The sequence below is a fragment of the Pipra filicauda genome, unplaced genomic scaffold, assembly GCF_003945595.2.
Source record: "Pipra filicauda isolate LSUMZ 115617 unplaced genomic scaffold, ASM394559v2 scaffold184_size3518187_pilon, whole genome shotgun sequence".
Classification (NCBI taxonomy): Eukaryota; Metazoa; Chordata; class Aves; order Passeriformes; family Pipridae; genus Pipra; species Pipra filicauda.
The window spans coordinates 206,860-223,309 of record NW_024104292.1 but is presented as its reverse complement, the minus strand read 5'-3'; the positions used below and the strand labels follow the sequence as shown (position 1 = coordinate 223,309).

Sequence of the window (16,450 nt, the reverse complement as noted above, 5' to 3'; positions counted from 1 at the left end):
TACCACTGGGGGGGTTGGAAGTAGATGAGCTTTAAGTTCCCTTCCAACCCAGACCATCCTATGATTCTATGATCCTATGTCAAATTTTCCAAAATAAATTTCCAATTTTTAAAAATATATTACAAAGTACTATATTTCAGTATTTAGGACATTGTCATTTTAGCATCAGTGTTGCATTTGAACAGGAACAGCTATCCACTGTGGGTGCTGGCTGGTGCACAGAAAGCACACACAACCACATACAGTGGGGTTTAAGCAGCATCTAGTGGCTAGCCTTATGTAGGCAGCCATCCTATTTAGCTCTATTTTCTCTTACTGTATTTAGCATTCAGGAAGGGAAAAGGTGCATTCCATCCGTTTCGGTAAACATGGTCCAAAGAATCTTTACATGTCACTACCTTTAAGGCAAAATAAGAGGAAAAAAAGCACTGTAGACTACTAATCACACCCTAAAAACTGGACCATATTTATCATTGGAGAAAGACTGAACTATCTTCAACCAAAGAATGCAGAAATTAAGTTTCAAATTCACCTTGCACAGTAATTTGTTTTTTATGCAAAATAGCAACATGCCATTCAAGTAATAGGAGGTACTGAGTGCTCACTCCACTCTTGCAGATGTTATAAGACAGTTGGAGGCTGTCTTGAGCACGGTGATCATGAAATTTACCTCAGTGATGGAGAAGGTCATAGAGCAGATCATTCTGTGTCCTATCAGATGGCACATGCTGGACGACCAGGGGACCAGGCCCAGCCAGCATGGGTTTATGAAAGGCAGGTTCTACTTGACCAACCTGATCTCCTTCTATGACAACATGACCCACTTAGTAGATGAGGGAAAAGCTGTGGATGTTGTCTACCTGGACTTTAGTAAAGTCTTTGACACTGTTTTCCACAGCATTCACCTGGTAAAACTAGCTGTTCATGGTGTGGACAGGTGCCCTCTTTGCTGGGTCAAGTCCAGAGAGTGGTGGTGAACGGAGTCACATCCAGTTGGTAGCTGTTCACGAGGGCTGTTCCCCAGGGCTCAGTACTGGGGCCAGTTCTGTTTAATATCTTTATTCATGACCTAAGAGAGGGGATCGAGTGCACCTTCAGTCAATTTGCAGATGACACTAAGTTGGGTGGGAGTGTTTATCTGTTGGAGAGCAGGAAGGCTGGATTGATGGGCTGAGGCCAATTGTATGAGGTGCAACAAGGTCAAGTACCAGATCCTGCACTTGTGTCACAGCAGAAAAGGACCTGGGGGTGCTGGTCAACAGCAGCTGAACATGAGCCAGCAGTGTGCCCAGGTAGCTAAGAAGGCCAATGGCATTCTGGTCTGTATCAGCAATAGTGTGGCCAGCAGGACCAGGGCTGTGATTGTCCTTCTGTACTTGGCACTGGCAAGGCCCTGTCTCAAATCCTGTATCCAGTTTTGGATCCCTCACTTCAGGAAAGGCATTGAGACACTGTAACACTGTAACCCAATGGAGCTGTTGGAGGGTTTGGAACATTATGAGGAGCGGCTGAGGGAGCTGGAGATATTTAGCTTGGAGAAAAGGAGGATCGGGGAAGCAATATTACTTTCTACAACTACCTGAAAGAAGGTTGTAGCCAGGTGGAGGTCAGCCTCTTCTGCCAAATAACAAGCAATAGGATGAGAGGAAACGGCCTCAAATTGCACCAGGGGAGGTTTATGTTGGATGTTAGGAAACATTTCTTCATGGAGAGTCTTGACAAGCATTGGAACAGGCAAAACAAAAGACTCCCTTAAGCAATGCTGCATTTCACACACATGAAAAATATGTAACTTTAAAAAAACCCCAACCGTGTGATTCAGTACATCACACAAGTAACATGGTATCTCAGAGGTCTCTGTTCCCCATTAGCCCTCTCATCTCCATTACCCTCCTTCTTTCCCAAGGAGCACCACAAACATTTCCTCCTTCCACCTCTAAAATCCCCTTGTCTGATAGCCCTGACTTCTTCTGTGGGATTCAACAGAAGTAATTCCATATATCTGTACCTCTTCCATGAGGACAGCTAGAGCAATTGCACATAATATATGAGAAAATGTATCTTCTATTGCAGTATCAATGTTTAGTAACTCATTTGAAGGAATAAAAACAAATGAACAGGTTTTACTCCATTTCAAAAAGTTAAAGATTATAGTTTCTCATCATAAACATCACTGTTTTCAAAAAAATCAGTGTTGGATTCAAAGCTTTTGAAGCTACTGAAGACCATTAAGAACTGCCTGAATGCCCACACAAAAGTTATGTAAATTTAAATTTTCTTTAAAGAAATTTGCTTCAAATGATGCAAACCTCTTTTCAGGATTCAGTCAGTTGCATGGCCAGTTACACACATTTGCATGTGTCACATGAAAGCCATGCCTAAACTAGGTACCACACATGGTTTTGACTTGCACTCAGCTTTAGAAATAAGTGGCTTCAAAGTTGCTGTTTCAAGTTTGCATTAAAACGAGGCTAAGAACAATCCAATATTAGACTAGCATATTGTTCATTACTATAACTACTATAAAATAATAACTGTTTCAAGACGCTTTGAAACAAAGATTCCCCCTTTCTAGACCAAATAGATACAGAATCTTACTCTCTTATTGGTATGGGGATTTTTTTTTTAATTATTTTTTACTTTCAACTTTAATTCCTGAATGAGAAGTATTCTTCTGGCTTGTGGAAAGATGAAGATTGATCGTTGAGGAAAATTTAAAATGAGACCTACAAATTGCAGCACAATTTGTGCTGCACTAGAAGCCACTGTGACTGACAGCCAGCAGGGTGTTGCTTTGGGCACCTAACTCCTCCTGACACAAGAAAGGGAACACACAAAGAAATTACAAATGTCGTTTCAAATCTCAGAATCATCCAACTCGTACAGCGAATGTAAAGGAAGAACAACTTTATAGTTAACAGAATAAGACTGAAATTCAGGTACTTTTAAACACAAATGCTGATGCTAATCAGTATGCAAAAAGCTTGTTGAAGGCATTTCAGTCAAACCTTCACGTTTTTTTCTTCTTCTCTACAAGAAAATATTTCTATGTATTATATATAATTCTGTTGTAGAAAACAAAAATATTTTCATGAGACAAAGTAATCCGAAGCCTAATTTGTTACAAGTTGTAGACAATCCAAGATGTCTAATCTTCACAGAAACCTAAATATTAAATTCTGCCCCTTTTTTGGCCACAGATTTTTAGTGAGTGACATAGCATGAAAGATTAACACAAAATATGGATTTATGAATAATTTTAAAGGGAGAGATCAATGTTTTGACAAGATTTTATTGTGAAACATTGGATTTAGAAAAGGTACAAAATGTCAACGGTCAGATGTGTGCCAGTACAGTATTTCAATAGTCTATACATGTGGACAGCTGAATAGCTTCACTGCAGAACAAGTATTTAGACATACTATCTAAAAGGGGGTCGCAATATTCACAGGCTTAAAATACATAAATAACCTGACCCAAAATGGCCATTACTGGTCAATGCTAATCAACATCTGGAAACAGGCTAAAAAGCACAATACAGTACAACAATCTCCTTGCAGATCCACGTTTCAAGAACATCTGTTTATTATGTCAGTAATCTACAGCTCCAGGACATGATTCTCAGGACCAGGATTCACTTGGCTAGTTAACAACTTTAAAAAATTAATGTTAAAAATTAGATTATGGAAGAATACCCACAGGTATTTAATAAGAACTAAACACTGTGAAGCTCCTAAAAATTTTTCTGAGATTTATGAAGTCGATTACTTCTAATACAGAACTTCAGTTTGTTTATTTAAAATGTCCTGACTGCGGCTTGAACTGATATCATTAAGTAACCTTAATTCGAACATTTCATTTTGCTATGCATTTTTGTATTTTAAAACCAATTTCATCAAACCTGGGTCACCACTCAACTGGAAAAAAATGACCCAAATACTAATTCTGAATTAATAAAAGTCATAAATTTGTATATTTAAAAAATTAATAACAACCCCAAAGAATAGTAGCATTCTCTACCCTAGTTCAGTAAGTTTAAAGAAGAGCATTTATAAACATACAAAGTTGATTTTAGGGTATAAAAATACACATATACCATATGAAACAAGGTAGCTTGAGTTTTTCATATTTTTCAGTAGTCTGTCACTGCTGGAACTCATTTAAGCTATTGAAAAGGTGTTCATAGTTCAGTACCTGGGTGAAAAGCCAAAGGACTATAGATTTTAGTTCTTTAATTAAAAATGTGTAGCTGCTTTTACACAATTAAGCTTACTGAAATATCAACAGCTACCCTGTTACCAGCCAGTACCCAGAGCTGACCTAAACCTTCACCCACCTAAGTCTACTTCCCTTTATGCTGATTCATAACTTACCTTCCTGAACAGAGACCTTGGGGTATACTAAATTATTGTTTAATAGAAATTTCTGAATATGACTAATGTCCGTTGGGAGCAGAGCTAAATTTAAATTGATATAATTTAGAATCAAAATCCACCCAAAACATTAGAACAACCCACCCTTTGACGCTACGTCCACTCAATTAATTTAAAGGCCACTGGTTTTGGCTACTCTTTTCTCATTGTGTATCTTTACTGGCAGATGTGAACCTTGCAATTTATTAAGGAGAATCACCATAAGTTACAACTAAGTACATTAACTCAGACAACAATGGGAAATAAACGTTTTTAAAACTTTGAGTGTATATCCCTAGTTAAGGATGTAACATTGGGAGTACAATGCCTGCTGTGGAATTAAAATTGGTGCTGTGCCAAATGGGGAAAATTTATAAACAAAACACAAAATTCCAGCGTGGAAAAAAAAATAATTTGGTTTTTTTGTTCAGGAAATGTTCGGCATGAGCAGCACTAACAAAATTCTACACCTCACAGACACAAGCTACGACAGTTATCTAAAGCCAAATTCACTGTCCATCAATTAGCTAGCTAGCTCTTAATGCTGCTTTGAGCACTGCACTAGCCACTTTGATCTTTGTTTCAGATTCCTCTGTACACACATTTATATTTACATAAAACATTTATTAAACATGATTTTAAAACATAAAAACCTTATGTACAAAATACCAACATTCCTATAAATAAACAGTTGGAGAAAGGCACTTGCAAGAAAAATCTACAGTAAATCTTACAAAAACCACACTGCCTCTGTTACTGTACAATAGATAATCTTTCTGTCAATCCCTATCACAAGAATGTAAAACACTAATTACTTGTTATAACTAAGAATATAACCATTACAGTCGTATTTACACATACATAAATGCCTCTTTTGAGTTTGAGAGCACCATGATTTCCATTCTAAATTTATATTTTGATACAAAGTAAAAGAACAGTTGCCAGAAACCAGTGTTCAGTGTCACTGCAGATTCATAAACGTTTGGCTGACATCAGTGTAGTTTAAAAGACTCAGTTGCTACTTTGTAAAAAGTACACCTAGTTTGTTATTGCATGTTGTCCTTTTAGAGAAAGCACTGCAATGTTCTCTATGCAATTGTTTAATACTATTGCTGGCAGAAAGTTTCCAATATCAAAAAAATAAAAACATTCTTCAATCCAGTTGAAGTATTTCATCTGAACAGGAACTAAAAAAAGCTGCATATTAATTATAAAAACATGTAGGAAACATGCCAACTAATCTGGTGTGCAAAAATATTTTTTCCACTACACAGGATTTTAAGGGCTTCACAGAATTACTCAAATGTACATTGAGCAGCAAACCCCACGAATAACCAGTTCCTCAAGGAGATGTAAGGATACTTCCACTTTTATCAAACTTTTTACCCTTTGACAATGCTGCAACCTGTTTGAGCAGTTCTCTGTTTTTGGCCTGCAATACAGACAAAAAAAAGTATGAATTACTGAAACATTTCCTATAGTAGTGTCATGTACCGATTTTCTATTGCATTTATGAACAAATTCTCAAAATGTACATGCTGAGAATATTCAAAAAAGGTAATGATCACTCTCCAAAGATCTGTATATGTTTTTTGATATGCATATTCCATCTTTAACAGAAAAAGTAACTACATTTTCTGTACTGCAAAATTTAGTATATCCAGTATTGCATCAAGTCAGTGATTTATCAGGCAACTAATTCAGACTTTCTTCTTGGTAAGGTATGCTCTACCAACAGACATCTAACTGTCAATGTGTTAATGCTGAGCCCTTAATTTGGATCCATAGCCCAACGACAACTGATAAATTGTCAGAGAAAAAAATAACATAACCTTTGAGAAAGCCTTTACCTCTTGAAGTGAAAAAGAGATTCCTAGAATGAGTTTAATTCATATGGACATTGTCTTTTGACTGCAGAACTGCTGTACAATGCATCCAAAGTTAAACATGGCAACGACCACTCAAGTACTTGGAACTACTGTATTGTAGTGAAAAATGCCGAGTGAACAAGCTGACTGAACAGCTTGAATATATAACTCCACATGAAGTATTTCTCAAGTATTGATAAGCAATTACTCACCTGCAACTGTTCCACAGTTTCCTTGTGAGCTTTCTCCATACTGTTCATCTTTGTCCTCAAGTTAGACTCTTGGTACTGGAAGTCTGCCTTCAGTTCTGTCAACTGAAAACACAAATGCTATGAAGATTCCTTGAACTGCTACAGTACATGGCTTCTGATCAGTCTGTGAAATATTTATGGAAGCCTCAGGAATCTCAGGAAACACTGTATTTATTTACTATTGCAGTATTAACAGCTCAACACTTCAGAAGCACTTTGAAAAGTATCTATATATATTTTAAATGAAGAAAACAACTGTACTTATGTAACCATGCTATTTGCTCAAGATTTTGTATACAGAAGGCTAAACCTCAGCAAAATCTTCAGTTACGTGTCTCATTTATATGGTATGGTAACATAGGAAAAATCTTCCATACAAAGACAGTATAAAGGATTCTTTTGTGTCATTTTATGCTACAATGTGTCCTAGACAGAAGTTTACATTCCCAAGTTTCACTGCTTCTCGATCCATAACAATGAATTAAACTGCATTATTGGTAACATGTAATTTCAACTTAACTTTTGTGTACGATGTAGTATGGCTGCCACTGGGTCTCTGCTGAGAGAGACAGAGATTCAGGTGACATACACTGAGGCATGTGTTTCTAAAGTGTGATATATGCTTCTATCCAAGTGCTGAATGCTTCTTCTAGAAGCACGTGCAGCTGGGTGAACTACTAACAGTTTGCTGTATATGGACTTAGAAGTTTTAGGAATCACTTCTTTAAAAAGTTTAGTTCTTCAAAGCATCCCAACTCACGGGGCTCTTCTGAACCTCTCTGGTCAATTTGGATTTATCAGGAAATGAAGCCTCTTTGCTAGCAAAGATGCATGCCATAACAAACCAGAGTATGCACTCCTGAACTAATGCACTGAGACTGCTATTACCAACCTCAGTACCTGTCAAACCACATATAGTGAAACAAGGTATTCAAAAGAACTGTCAATCAAATGGTCAAGTGCAGGTATGTTGATAGAATGGTATATTATAGCTCCCTGTACCCAGACTGCTGCTCTAGGTATGCACTTTATGGCTGTTGTAAATTGCAGGGGATCCAATGCAAAGCCACACACCACACACTACATATCAAAAAAACCTAGTGGTAGTGTTGCACCACAGCAAAGTATGCAACCAGATGAGTAAGCACACTACCTGTGAACATTCAGCAAACTGTAATCTTTTCCTAATAATCAAGTCTCAGGGCTCCATGGTAATGCTTTGTTGTCTCACTAACATTTTGTGCAGAAAGACAAACAAGGCTAGTACTGCAAACAATAAGCACCGATAATGACATGGCTGACATCCTGACTCATAACAAAAAATGATGAATGAGGATTGTCTGCAAAGCTGGTGTACGGAGTTGTTTTTGTTGCTACGTTATACATTTCAGAAGTTTTCCTTTTGGAGCATTCCAAACCGTTCAAATGCTGTCCCTAAACAAATCTTGAAACACAACCTTAACAGGAATCTCCCACAGGTCTGGCTCAGGCTTTTACACAGTACATGTCTCCAAACTGAACCTGCACTGCATTCATTTGTTGTAAATTTTTCAGCTACGCAAACATTGTACAATATGTTCAGCTTTTCTCCTCCTCGTAGCAGCTGCAGAAAGTGACATTTTAAAAGTGAGGAACTCATGCCTGAAGGAGTCTTTAAGTTCAAAGAACTCCGAGGTGAAATAAACAGTTTTAGCAGTGGGGATATTAAAATTATTAGATGCTCTCCCTATGGGAACAGCACAAAACAAGTCACTGCAGTGGTTATGCAGAAGCTGGTTACATTTTCTTACCTATCCTTTTTGTTAGCTTTGCCCCATAGATTAAAACTAAAAAGAGACAACTGAATTTCCTACTGACTCATGATCTTCTCCTGGCTTTATAAGAAACAGATCAGGGCCTAACGTCTGTCCTTTGAAGAAAATATGTAAAGAGAACCCATGACAGACTGCTCAGCTCTTTCACGTTAAACAGTTAAAGACTTGAAATAGCAAGTACTTCCAACCCTAGGTATACTGCAAGTGATATAAACGAAAATAGGTTCAATATCCTTTACAAAACACATCTAAGCGTAGAAATGAAGATACTGAACTATGGTTTAAAAGTGGAAGCACTTTTCCTTTCAGGAGGCTTTCCTAACCATCAATGTCTTGACAGGCCACCACGCCCTGAAAATCAAAATTTTATCTGAAAATATAGTAAATTTATTTTTAATACAATTCCATAACCTACTCAATCCTGAACAGATATTCTAGAGCCACTGTTACAGCGTCTTAAAAGCATCTAGTTATTCAGATGGCAGAGAAATAAGCACTAAGAAGCGCAAAGCAAAGTGCACATTTGTAGTTATTTCTCTTTTCTTGTTAGTCATTAGTTTGTTTGAAGGGTGAATCTTTTCTAAGAGTTTCACTGCAGCCATTTGGGCCTGACTATTTCACTTAACTTTTGTTGACTGACATCTATTTAATCCAAGCTTTTCTTTTAGTCTCCGACCACCACAAAGACTGGACATCCTACACTACATATGCTATCACTGTTATAAAAACAAAACATTTAATATTAATACAATACAATGTAAATTTGGACATTGACTTGCTGTGGCTATAGTTGCTTTAGTTTAAAACTAAATAAAAACTATGCTAAACTCAGAATGGTCACTGCTTTTTGTCATGACTCAGTTTAGAACATGTAAAGCAGGCAAACCACTGTCTGGCATTTTATCCATCGCCTATGGCATGCAGCTTGAGAAACAGGCAAACTTCTGGGTGGCTGAAGTGAGGCAAGATGAATTCCTCTTTGACTTAGAGCTAAAATATATTCATGACACAGAAGTCTCAAACTTGTTCTTTAAATGGTAAGATCTGATTAGCTGCTATACAGAACAACTGCATCTGATTTTTGGTTTATGTCACTGTTTTGACATTGTTAGGAGTCTACAAAATAGAAAACAAAATTATGAAGTTCTTATTAAGCAGGTGCAACTTTTACCTTTTTATCTTTCTCTAAAATAGTCTGATCTCTTTGCTGCAGAAGACGTTTAAGTGACATTACTTCTTCTTTCAGCTGACTTATGAGGACAAAGTTGTCAGTCCCTCCACTGTCTGCAGACTGATTTATAGAGCTATCAAAAGTAAAAGACAATAGTTACTTACAACATCAATAGCAAAAGAACCCAGTTTATTTTTTTTTATTTCAAATTGGATAATTAATAATTCCACAAACATCCTTAAGGACTAATGCAAAAAAAGTATGTACCTGACAGAAATGGATGCAACTGGCAAATTACCTTACTAATGGCACACATTACATACACCTGCAGAAATATAATTCAGTATTAGCTTTGAGGGGGACAAACACTTTTTGACTGAAGCAGCCACTTTTATTCCAACTATTTGGTCAGAGACAGAATGAAGATTCAGTCTCCCACATTAAGGTCCAAAAGAATTCCCTAGATACTGGGTCAGCTTAAAGCAGCAGGTTCAACCCTGCCATCTAATTGACAAAACACTGATGTCAAGGAATACCATTTGGTTGATAACTGTTGCCTTGTATACAAACTTTGTTTAATTTTGCTCCAAACAGCTTAAAAGCAGGAAAACAGTGCTAGTTTTCTGCTAATAAAGTAATTTAATTGACTGACAGCACTCAGATGCCACCCAATAATCCATCTGGCTAGACAATAGTTTCACCTCCCTCATTCTTCAGACAAAAAAAAAAAAAAAGGCAACTGGCCACAAATCAGTGCTTTATTTGGTAGAAATGGCTCAGCTTTACAAAAATATAACTTTACCTATCTCCATTTGATGGCTTGGATTCCAGTTTGGGTTTTTTCTTTGGAGTTTCATTCTGAATAGCTGCAGAGGATTTATGGCTGAAATCAAACAAAATGTAAACCTAAAGCCTCATACTATGTAACTCTCTAATATCACCATTTGGTACATATAAAATAACTAACTCATGCTCCTAGCTGGAATGCTAGAGACTAGCCAGAAATGCAAGAAAAAAGAAATTCTTTAAATGAAAACTGCAAGATAAATGAAAAGAAAATTAATAAATAATATCATATTTACCTCTGTTTCCATAGTCCCTGATCTTGTTCTGGACTCAGATTGCTGATTCTGAAATATGTGAAATGTACTTGGTAACTGACCAAACATGCCATTATTTCTACGTTTATGTGAATGGTATCTGTACTTGAGAAAAAACCTCCCACCTTTTTTTTCCTAATAAAGAAGTGAACATTTATGAATTTTCAGCTAGACATTGATACTATCTGTCGTATTCCTGATCACGCTTTACTACGTCAGGATGTTATGAAGGTATTTCTTGGCTAAATATCTATACTATTGTAAGTCACAAGGGGTACACTTCAACACTGATGGCTAAACTTTTTTGCTGATACCTCCTGATTCTTGTGAACTCTGTATTGCTAATGTCATACTCGGCAAGCCAGTCTAAAGCAGCACTCCTGGGATTTCCATACTGCCATATGAACACTGCACGAAGCAGCGCTCGTGTGGTGGCGTAAGAGCAAAATTAAGTTTTGGATCCCTGAAAATAACTACTTCTCATGTGTAACAATTTGCTTTCAATCATCTCAAAAGCAACTAATGAAGAGCATTGATATAGGAATGTAGAAGATTGCACTGAGTGAAACAGTTCAAAGAATCTGTATTTCTACCTCACTGTCTCTATTGCCTGAAATTAGCAATAACTGAAACGGACAGGGAAAAAGAGTCATATTGACTGGACCAGAAGCAATAGACCCATGGCAGCCTACAGAAAAAAAAAAGGTGGGAAGCCAGGAACATTATGATCTGTATAGAGATATGCTTACTGTTACAACTCTTGAGTATATCAGAAGCTCTATTCTGTAGTAAAGAGCTAACTATTTTTTTATTTAATCCTTACTATACCTCTGCCACATGCATTAAACTAGATTTAACTTGCTATAACTTAATTTTCAGCAGATTTGAAAGAACAGGAACAGTACAATAACTCTCTGCATGACAAGAATAATTTTCATCTTCAAATTCCTAAAAACCCAAATCACATTTTTCTCTTTTTTAAAGTGAAAGTATATGCATTTCCCTTTTCCTCATTCCAAATATGATTCCAGTTTATTTTGCTTCTATCTTTAAGTCACACTTAGGCAAGTTTCAGTCAAGATGAAAAACTATAAGCACTGGAAACATGGAGTTTAGAAGCAAAGTCTGTGTGTCTGAGGTTAGGGTCATTACCATTGCAGCCACTGCATTTACTGTCCAGCACAAAAAATAAGTAGTTCTAAAGTTATGCTGTCATAAGCCTACCAATGAAAATAAGAATTGTGACTACTACTATGGCAGTATAAAACCAAAAATGAATTCTAGGGTTTACAGCTAAATAAATTGGTTATGTAGGTTAAGGTTGGTATGCTGTTGATGCCATGGCCACAGATGACATATTGAGAAAAGATGCAGAAGATGGGACAATACTACATCAAAGGTTATCAGAGTGACACTAACTGAACTAACAGTCTTATGACCCTATGTCATTATCACAGCCACCCACAAACTGCCTATTCCAGCAAGATTTGATTATAAAAACTAGCAAAGAGATACAAACTGGTCCCAGACTGAAGATAATCCCACAGTACTGCTTCTGCTTCTCCATTTACCTGCGAGTATTTGTGCACAAATCAGTCAGGGTGAAGTAAGTCAGGGTGGGCATTCTGAATGAAGCAGCTGTACTGTACTTACTGCAAATACACACCTTTTATCCCATGGTAAATGCGTGCAAAATAGCAGTTATCACACAGCAGTTACTGCTTAGAAAACTAAATCCAGTCTACCACTAAGTAACTTGTTTCTGTAGCCATTCCGTGAGCTTTTTTCTAGACTTGCTACCAATTTTAACCAATTTTCAACTGCTTTTTGCTAAACTCCCTTCACTCAAACGGTAAGAATACAAGGATTTTGACAGGCCACGGAAGAGCAACATTCCGCTACTGCTTTTGACACCATGTTTCAAACAGCTTTTTATACTAACTTTGATTTTATCTCAGTACAAACAGAACACAGATGAAGAGCTACCAACAGCTACTTTAACTTTTGAAATACTTACTTATGATGACTGCTGCTGTGGCGATGATGATGGTGGTGATGGTGGTGGTGTTTTGAATGATGCTGGTCTTTCTCAGTAAGAGATGAGGATGAGGAGTTAGAATGTGAAGATCCTAGGCTCTTCCTCTGTTCTTTCGTCTTCTGCAGCACTCTCTTGTAGGACAGCGTGCAGAGCCAGCACAACAACTTTCCATCAACCTTTTGGGAAATAATTCATAGAGGGGTTTATTTCCAAGTACACTTGCACTAGACATGTGCTCAATATTTGCAAGAAAAAATTGTTTCATCTGTTATCTTTGGGAAAAACACAGACATCTTTTTGGTATGAAACATCACTACTATACCTCCAATGTCTGCAAGTTATCTTTTAGTAAAGATTCTACTGAATCTTACCCCATTTCTGTTTGTCATTTAAAGTTATGCTACAAAGAGTCCTAGCAAATATTGGACTTGCTCTATGTCGCATAAATGACAGTAACTTTTTAAAAGGACAAATCTTTTTTAGACACCATGCACCTTCTCTCAACCCATCGTACTGTAGGCAGAAACAAGATGTCCAGCCAACGTTTGACAGGTACCAAGTAAACTCTTCTGTAAAAGCAGTATTATCCTTGAGTTCAGTCAAGAGGCTTTTGAGGTCATTTCCTCAGCACCTTCTGGAATGAGAAAGTGGCACTCACCAAAGCTATTTAACAAAACAGAACACAAAGGGCTACTCAGAGCAGTCTACGCCTCTGGTGCTGTACTTTAAGGCAAGGCAAGCAAATCAGAAGAGGTAAAGAGACAGATTCAAGTTATGGACATAGATAAGATCCAATGGCTGAGAAAATAAAAATAAAATAAATATCAAAGCATCAGGAACTGTTCAGCCACTTAATTTCTGTTCCCCAGCTACAACTGTCTGCTTACACTTAAGCCTATTTTTAGAAAGTGATTTAATTTAAAGTAAGTTAGCTCAGTACCTCACATAACAATTGCCAAGATATGAAATTTAAATCTAATATTAGAGAACTTAAATACATTCCTGTTAGTCTTTCCCTTACGAACCAGAAATACTGTCTATTGTCAGCCTAAGCCACTACAAATGTGGAACAAAGCCTACCTTCCTTCTTCCCTCCTCTTTTCGATCAAAAGCACACTGCTGTTTGCACTGCTCACATGTCTGAGGTGGGCCATACTTCTTCTCCGAGTTGGTGCAACGCTGACATTTTGTGCCAATAAATGCTGCAATAATGTTACAATACTGACAAGGCTTGGGCTGAAAAAAAGATAAGTTGAACTGAAATCAATACATTTGCATTTTCTGTAATGAAGACAGGTATTTCAAACCACAAAATGATGCTTTGAAACTACTAAGGCTTCATATAACCTATCTTAAAGAACTTTTTTCCTACCATTTCTATCTTCAGTACTAAACCTTTCCCCTAAAATGATGCTTCTTCAGTGGTTAAAACCAGTCTGGACTTTTCATGAAAATCCAGATGCATACTAAATAAAAGAAACACACACAACTATCTGATTACTCACCTCTACACCTGATGTTTTATTTTTTTAAATACGATGACATTTCCTCTCAGCTTTACTACATTCCTAGAGAAATTACTTACAGAAACTTTAAAAGAAGAGTAATCAAGTCATTTTTTTAGACTGGAAGTTTCTGAAGGCATCCCTCTCCCTTTCACACTCAGGGATTCAATAACACTACAGTTCCAAGATTAGTATCCTGATCCCTGCAATTCTGCAGGAAACTTAAAAAAACAAAACAAACAAAAAACCACCAACAACAATCAAAAACCAACTTCAGATACCACCAGGTCAGGTTATCAACTTTTATATCATATGTTCAACTAGACTAATATGCTGCTGGAAAATGAAATTGCTGTCAGTTTTCATAGGTTAGAAATGGCTGATTATCCTCAATGCAGTTCTGTTTTTTTGACGAACTACTGAAAAAATCATTGTTGGATCTGTCCTGCAATTCATTTTGCTACACTTTAAGCTTTTCCAAAGTATTTCTTTGTTCAGTTTACATATATATTCACAAAGTGCCTGACTACATAACAACAGCTGTTACATTTCTCAAATAAGTTGAATTTCATCTATTATGGTTTATGTCAAGCCTGGAGAAATTACGCCCTTTTGTTCCACAACAAGATTATCTTGATACCTCCTACAAACTCGTATCTGCAGGGTGGCTCAGATACAATGTGGGTATTCACATAACAGAAAAATTCATTTTTCCAGCAGAACTGAAGTTGAAATTCAACATGAGAAACCACAAAGTAACATGAATGCAGATAATACTCAAAATCTTTTCTACTTAATAGCTTAACACGATTAACATGCCTTTTTTCAAGACTTACACAATATAAAGTATGCAGCATTACTCGATTTTCACATTTACATCCCCTTAAGGACAGAGAGGGCTAACGGTCTCCCTGTCATCAAGCATGTGCTTATGAGAATACACAGGGAATAACTTCACATGTGTGAGGTGAAATAACTTTGCTTTGTTACAAGTCGCTACATTGAAATTATTCCTAATCTTTAAGCTACATATAACCCCAATGGATTTCAAGTTGAAAAAAGGAACTGTAACCCACAGAGGAAATCAAGAGACAGAAATGACATTTCCATCACCTTTCTGAATGGCAATCTCTGGGTTTATTTTTTTTTCCCAGAAGAAAATAAGAAGATTAGTTGCATGAGAACTTTTTTTTTTTTTCAGTTTAAAGCACAAATGAATTAACTTCAGTACTTAGAACCGAGAACCTACTTACCGTTCCAAACTGCTTCACATTTTGGGCACATTTCTTGCATATTGTGTTGGTTTTGCTAAAAAGATGAAACGGTACAAAGGTGAATGTGGCAACAAACACACAAACCTTAACATTCTTTTCCACGCAATTACCAGCAAACAGAACCACGTAACGGTTTGGGTTGGAAGGGACAGAATCATAGAATAGTTCGGGTTGGAAGGGACCTCTGGAGATCATCCAGTCCAACCCCCCCAGCCAAGGCGGGGTCACCTGGAGCAGGTGACACAGGAACGTGTCCTCGCGGGTTTTGAATGTCTCCAGAGAGGGATACTCCATGACCTCCCCGGGCAGCCTGTTCCAGTGCTGTGCCACCCTTAGTGTAAAGAAGTTCTACGTCGTGTTGAGATGAAACTTCTTGTGGTTTAGTTTACGGCCGTTGCTCCCTGTCCTGTCGCCGGACAGCACTGAAAAGTGTCTGGCACCACCCTCCTGACACCCGCCTCTCAGATATCGGTGTGCATTGACGAGATCCCCTCTCGGTCTTCTCTGCTCCCAACAGGCCCAGCTCCCGCAAACTCGCTCGCACACCGCCTGACCCCGCCGTACCTCTCCTGCTGGAACTCGGAGCGGCAGTAGGTGCACTTCACGATGGGGTGGGCGATGCGACACTCCTGCGGAGGAAAGAGCCGCGTTACTGCCCGGCCGGGCCGGCCCCGCACCGCCCCCGCCCGCCGCCCCGAACAGCCCCGGCCGGGCCGCTCCACCCCGAACCTTGCACAGCTGCTGGCCCTGCGAGAGCTCCTCGAACGGGTACCGCTGGTTGCACTTGGTGCACGCATAAAGCGCCGGGGCGGCCGCCGCGCCCGCCGCCGCCATCCGGCGGGGCGGACACGGGCGGGCCGAGGGAGGGGAATGGGGAGGTGCCGCCGGAGCGAGGGACGGAGCGGCCGCAGGGGCCGCCGAGGAGGAGCCGCCGCCCCCGCCCCGCTCCCGGTGCCGGTGCCGCGCTGGGCCCCGCGCGCCGCCCGCGTCCCCCTTGTGTCGGCGGCGGCGTCACCC

The 16,450-nt window shown here is 38.5% G+C and overlaps 1 protein-coding gene across 2 annotated transcripts; it reads right to left on the bottom strand.

The window, feature by feature from the left end:
- Positions 1 to 3,275: 3,275 nt before the first annotated feature.
- On the bottom strand, positions 3,276 to 16,332 carry FAM76B (family with sequence similarity 76 member B). Of its 2 annotated transcripts, none has more exons than XM_039380039.1 (9): positions 16,163 to 16,332; positions 15,998 to 16,062; positions 15,413 to 15,467; positions 13,735 to 13,890; positions 12,634 to 12,830; positions 10,599 to 10,646; positions 9,517 to 9,649; positions 6,493 to 6,594; positions 3,276 to 5,844 (listed from the first exon to the last, which is right to left on the bottom strand). In XM_039380039.1, exons 1-9 carry the CDS (start codon positions 16,265 to 16,267, stop codon positions 5,755 to 5,757), a joined length of 951 nt encoding a protein of 316 aa, XP_039235973.1. In that variant the 5' UTR covers positions 16,268 to 16,332; the 3' UTR covers positions 3,276 to 5,754. The 2 variants fall into 2 exon arrangements, with proteins under 2 accessions (XP_039235973.1, XP_039235972.1); XM_039380038.1 differs by lacking the exon at positions 10,599 to 10,646 and adding an exon at positions 10,319 to 10,399.
- Between the last annotated feature and the right edge of the window lie 118 nt (positions 16,333 to 16,450).

What these genes read in the sequence shown, in the direction of transcription:
- FAM76B (XM_039380038.1), bottom strand. Translation starts at nt 16,267, where the DNA reads ATGGCGGCGGCGGGCGCGGCGGCCGCCCCGGCGCTTTATGCGTGCACC. An exon ending in TCCGAGTTCCAGCAGGAGAG is followed by an intron (nt 15,468 to 15,997) that starts GTACGGCGGGGT and finishes TCATCTTTTTAG; the next exon opens with CAAAACCAACACAATATGCA. An exon ending in CACAGCAGCAGTCATCATAA is followed by an intron (nt 10,400 to 12,633) that starts GTAAGTATTTCA and finishes GTTTGATTTCAG; the next exon opens with CCATAAATCCTCTGCAGCTA.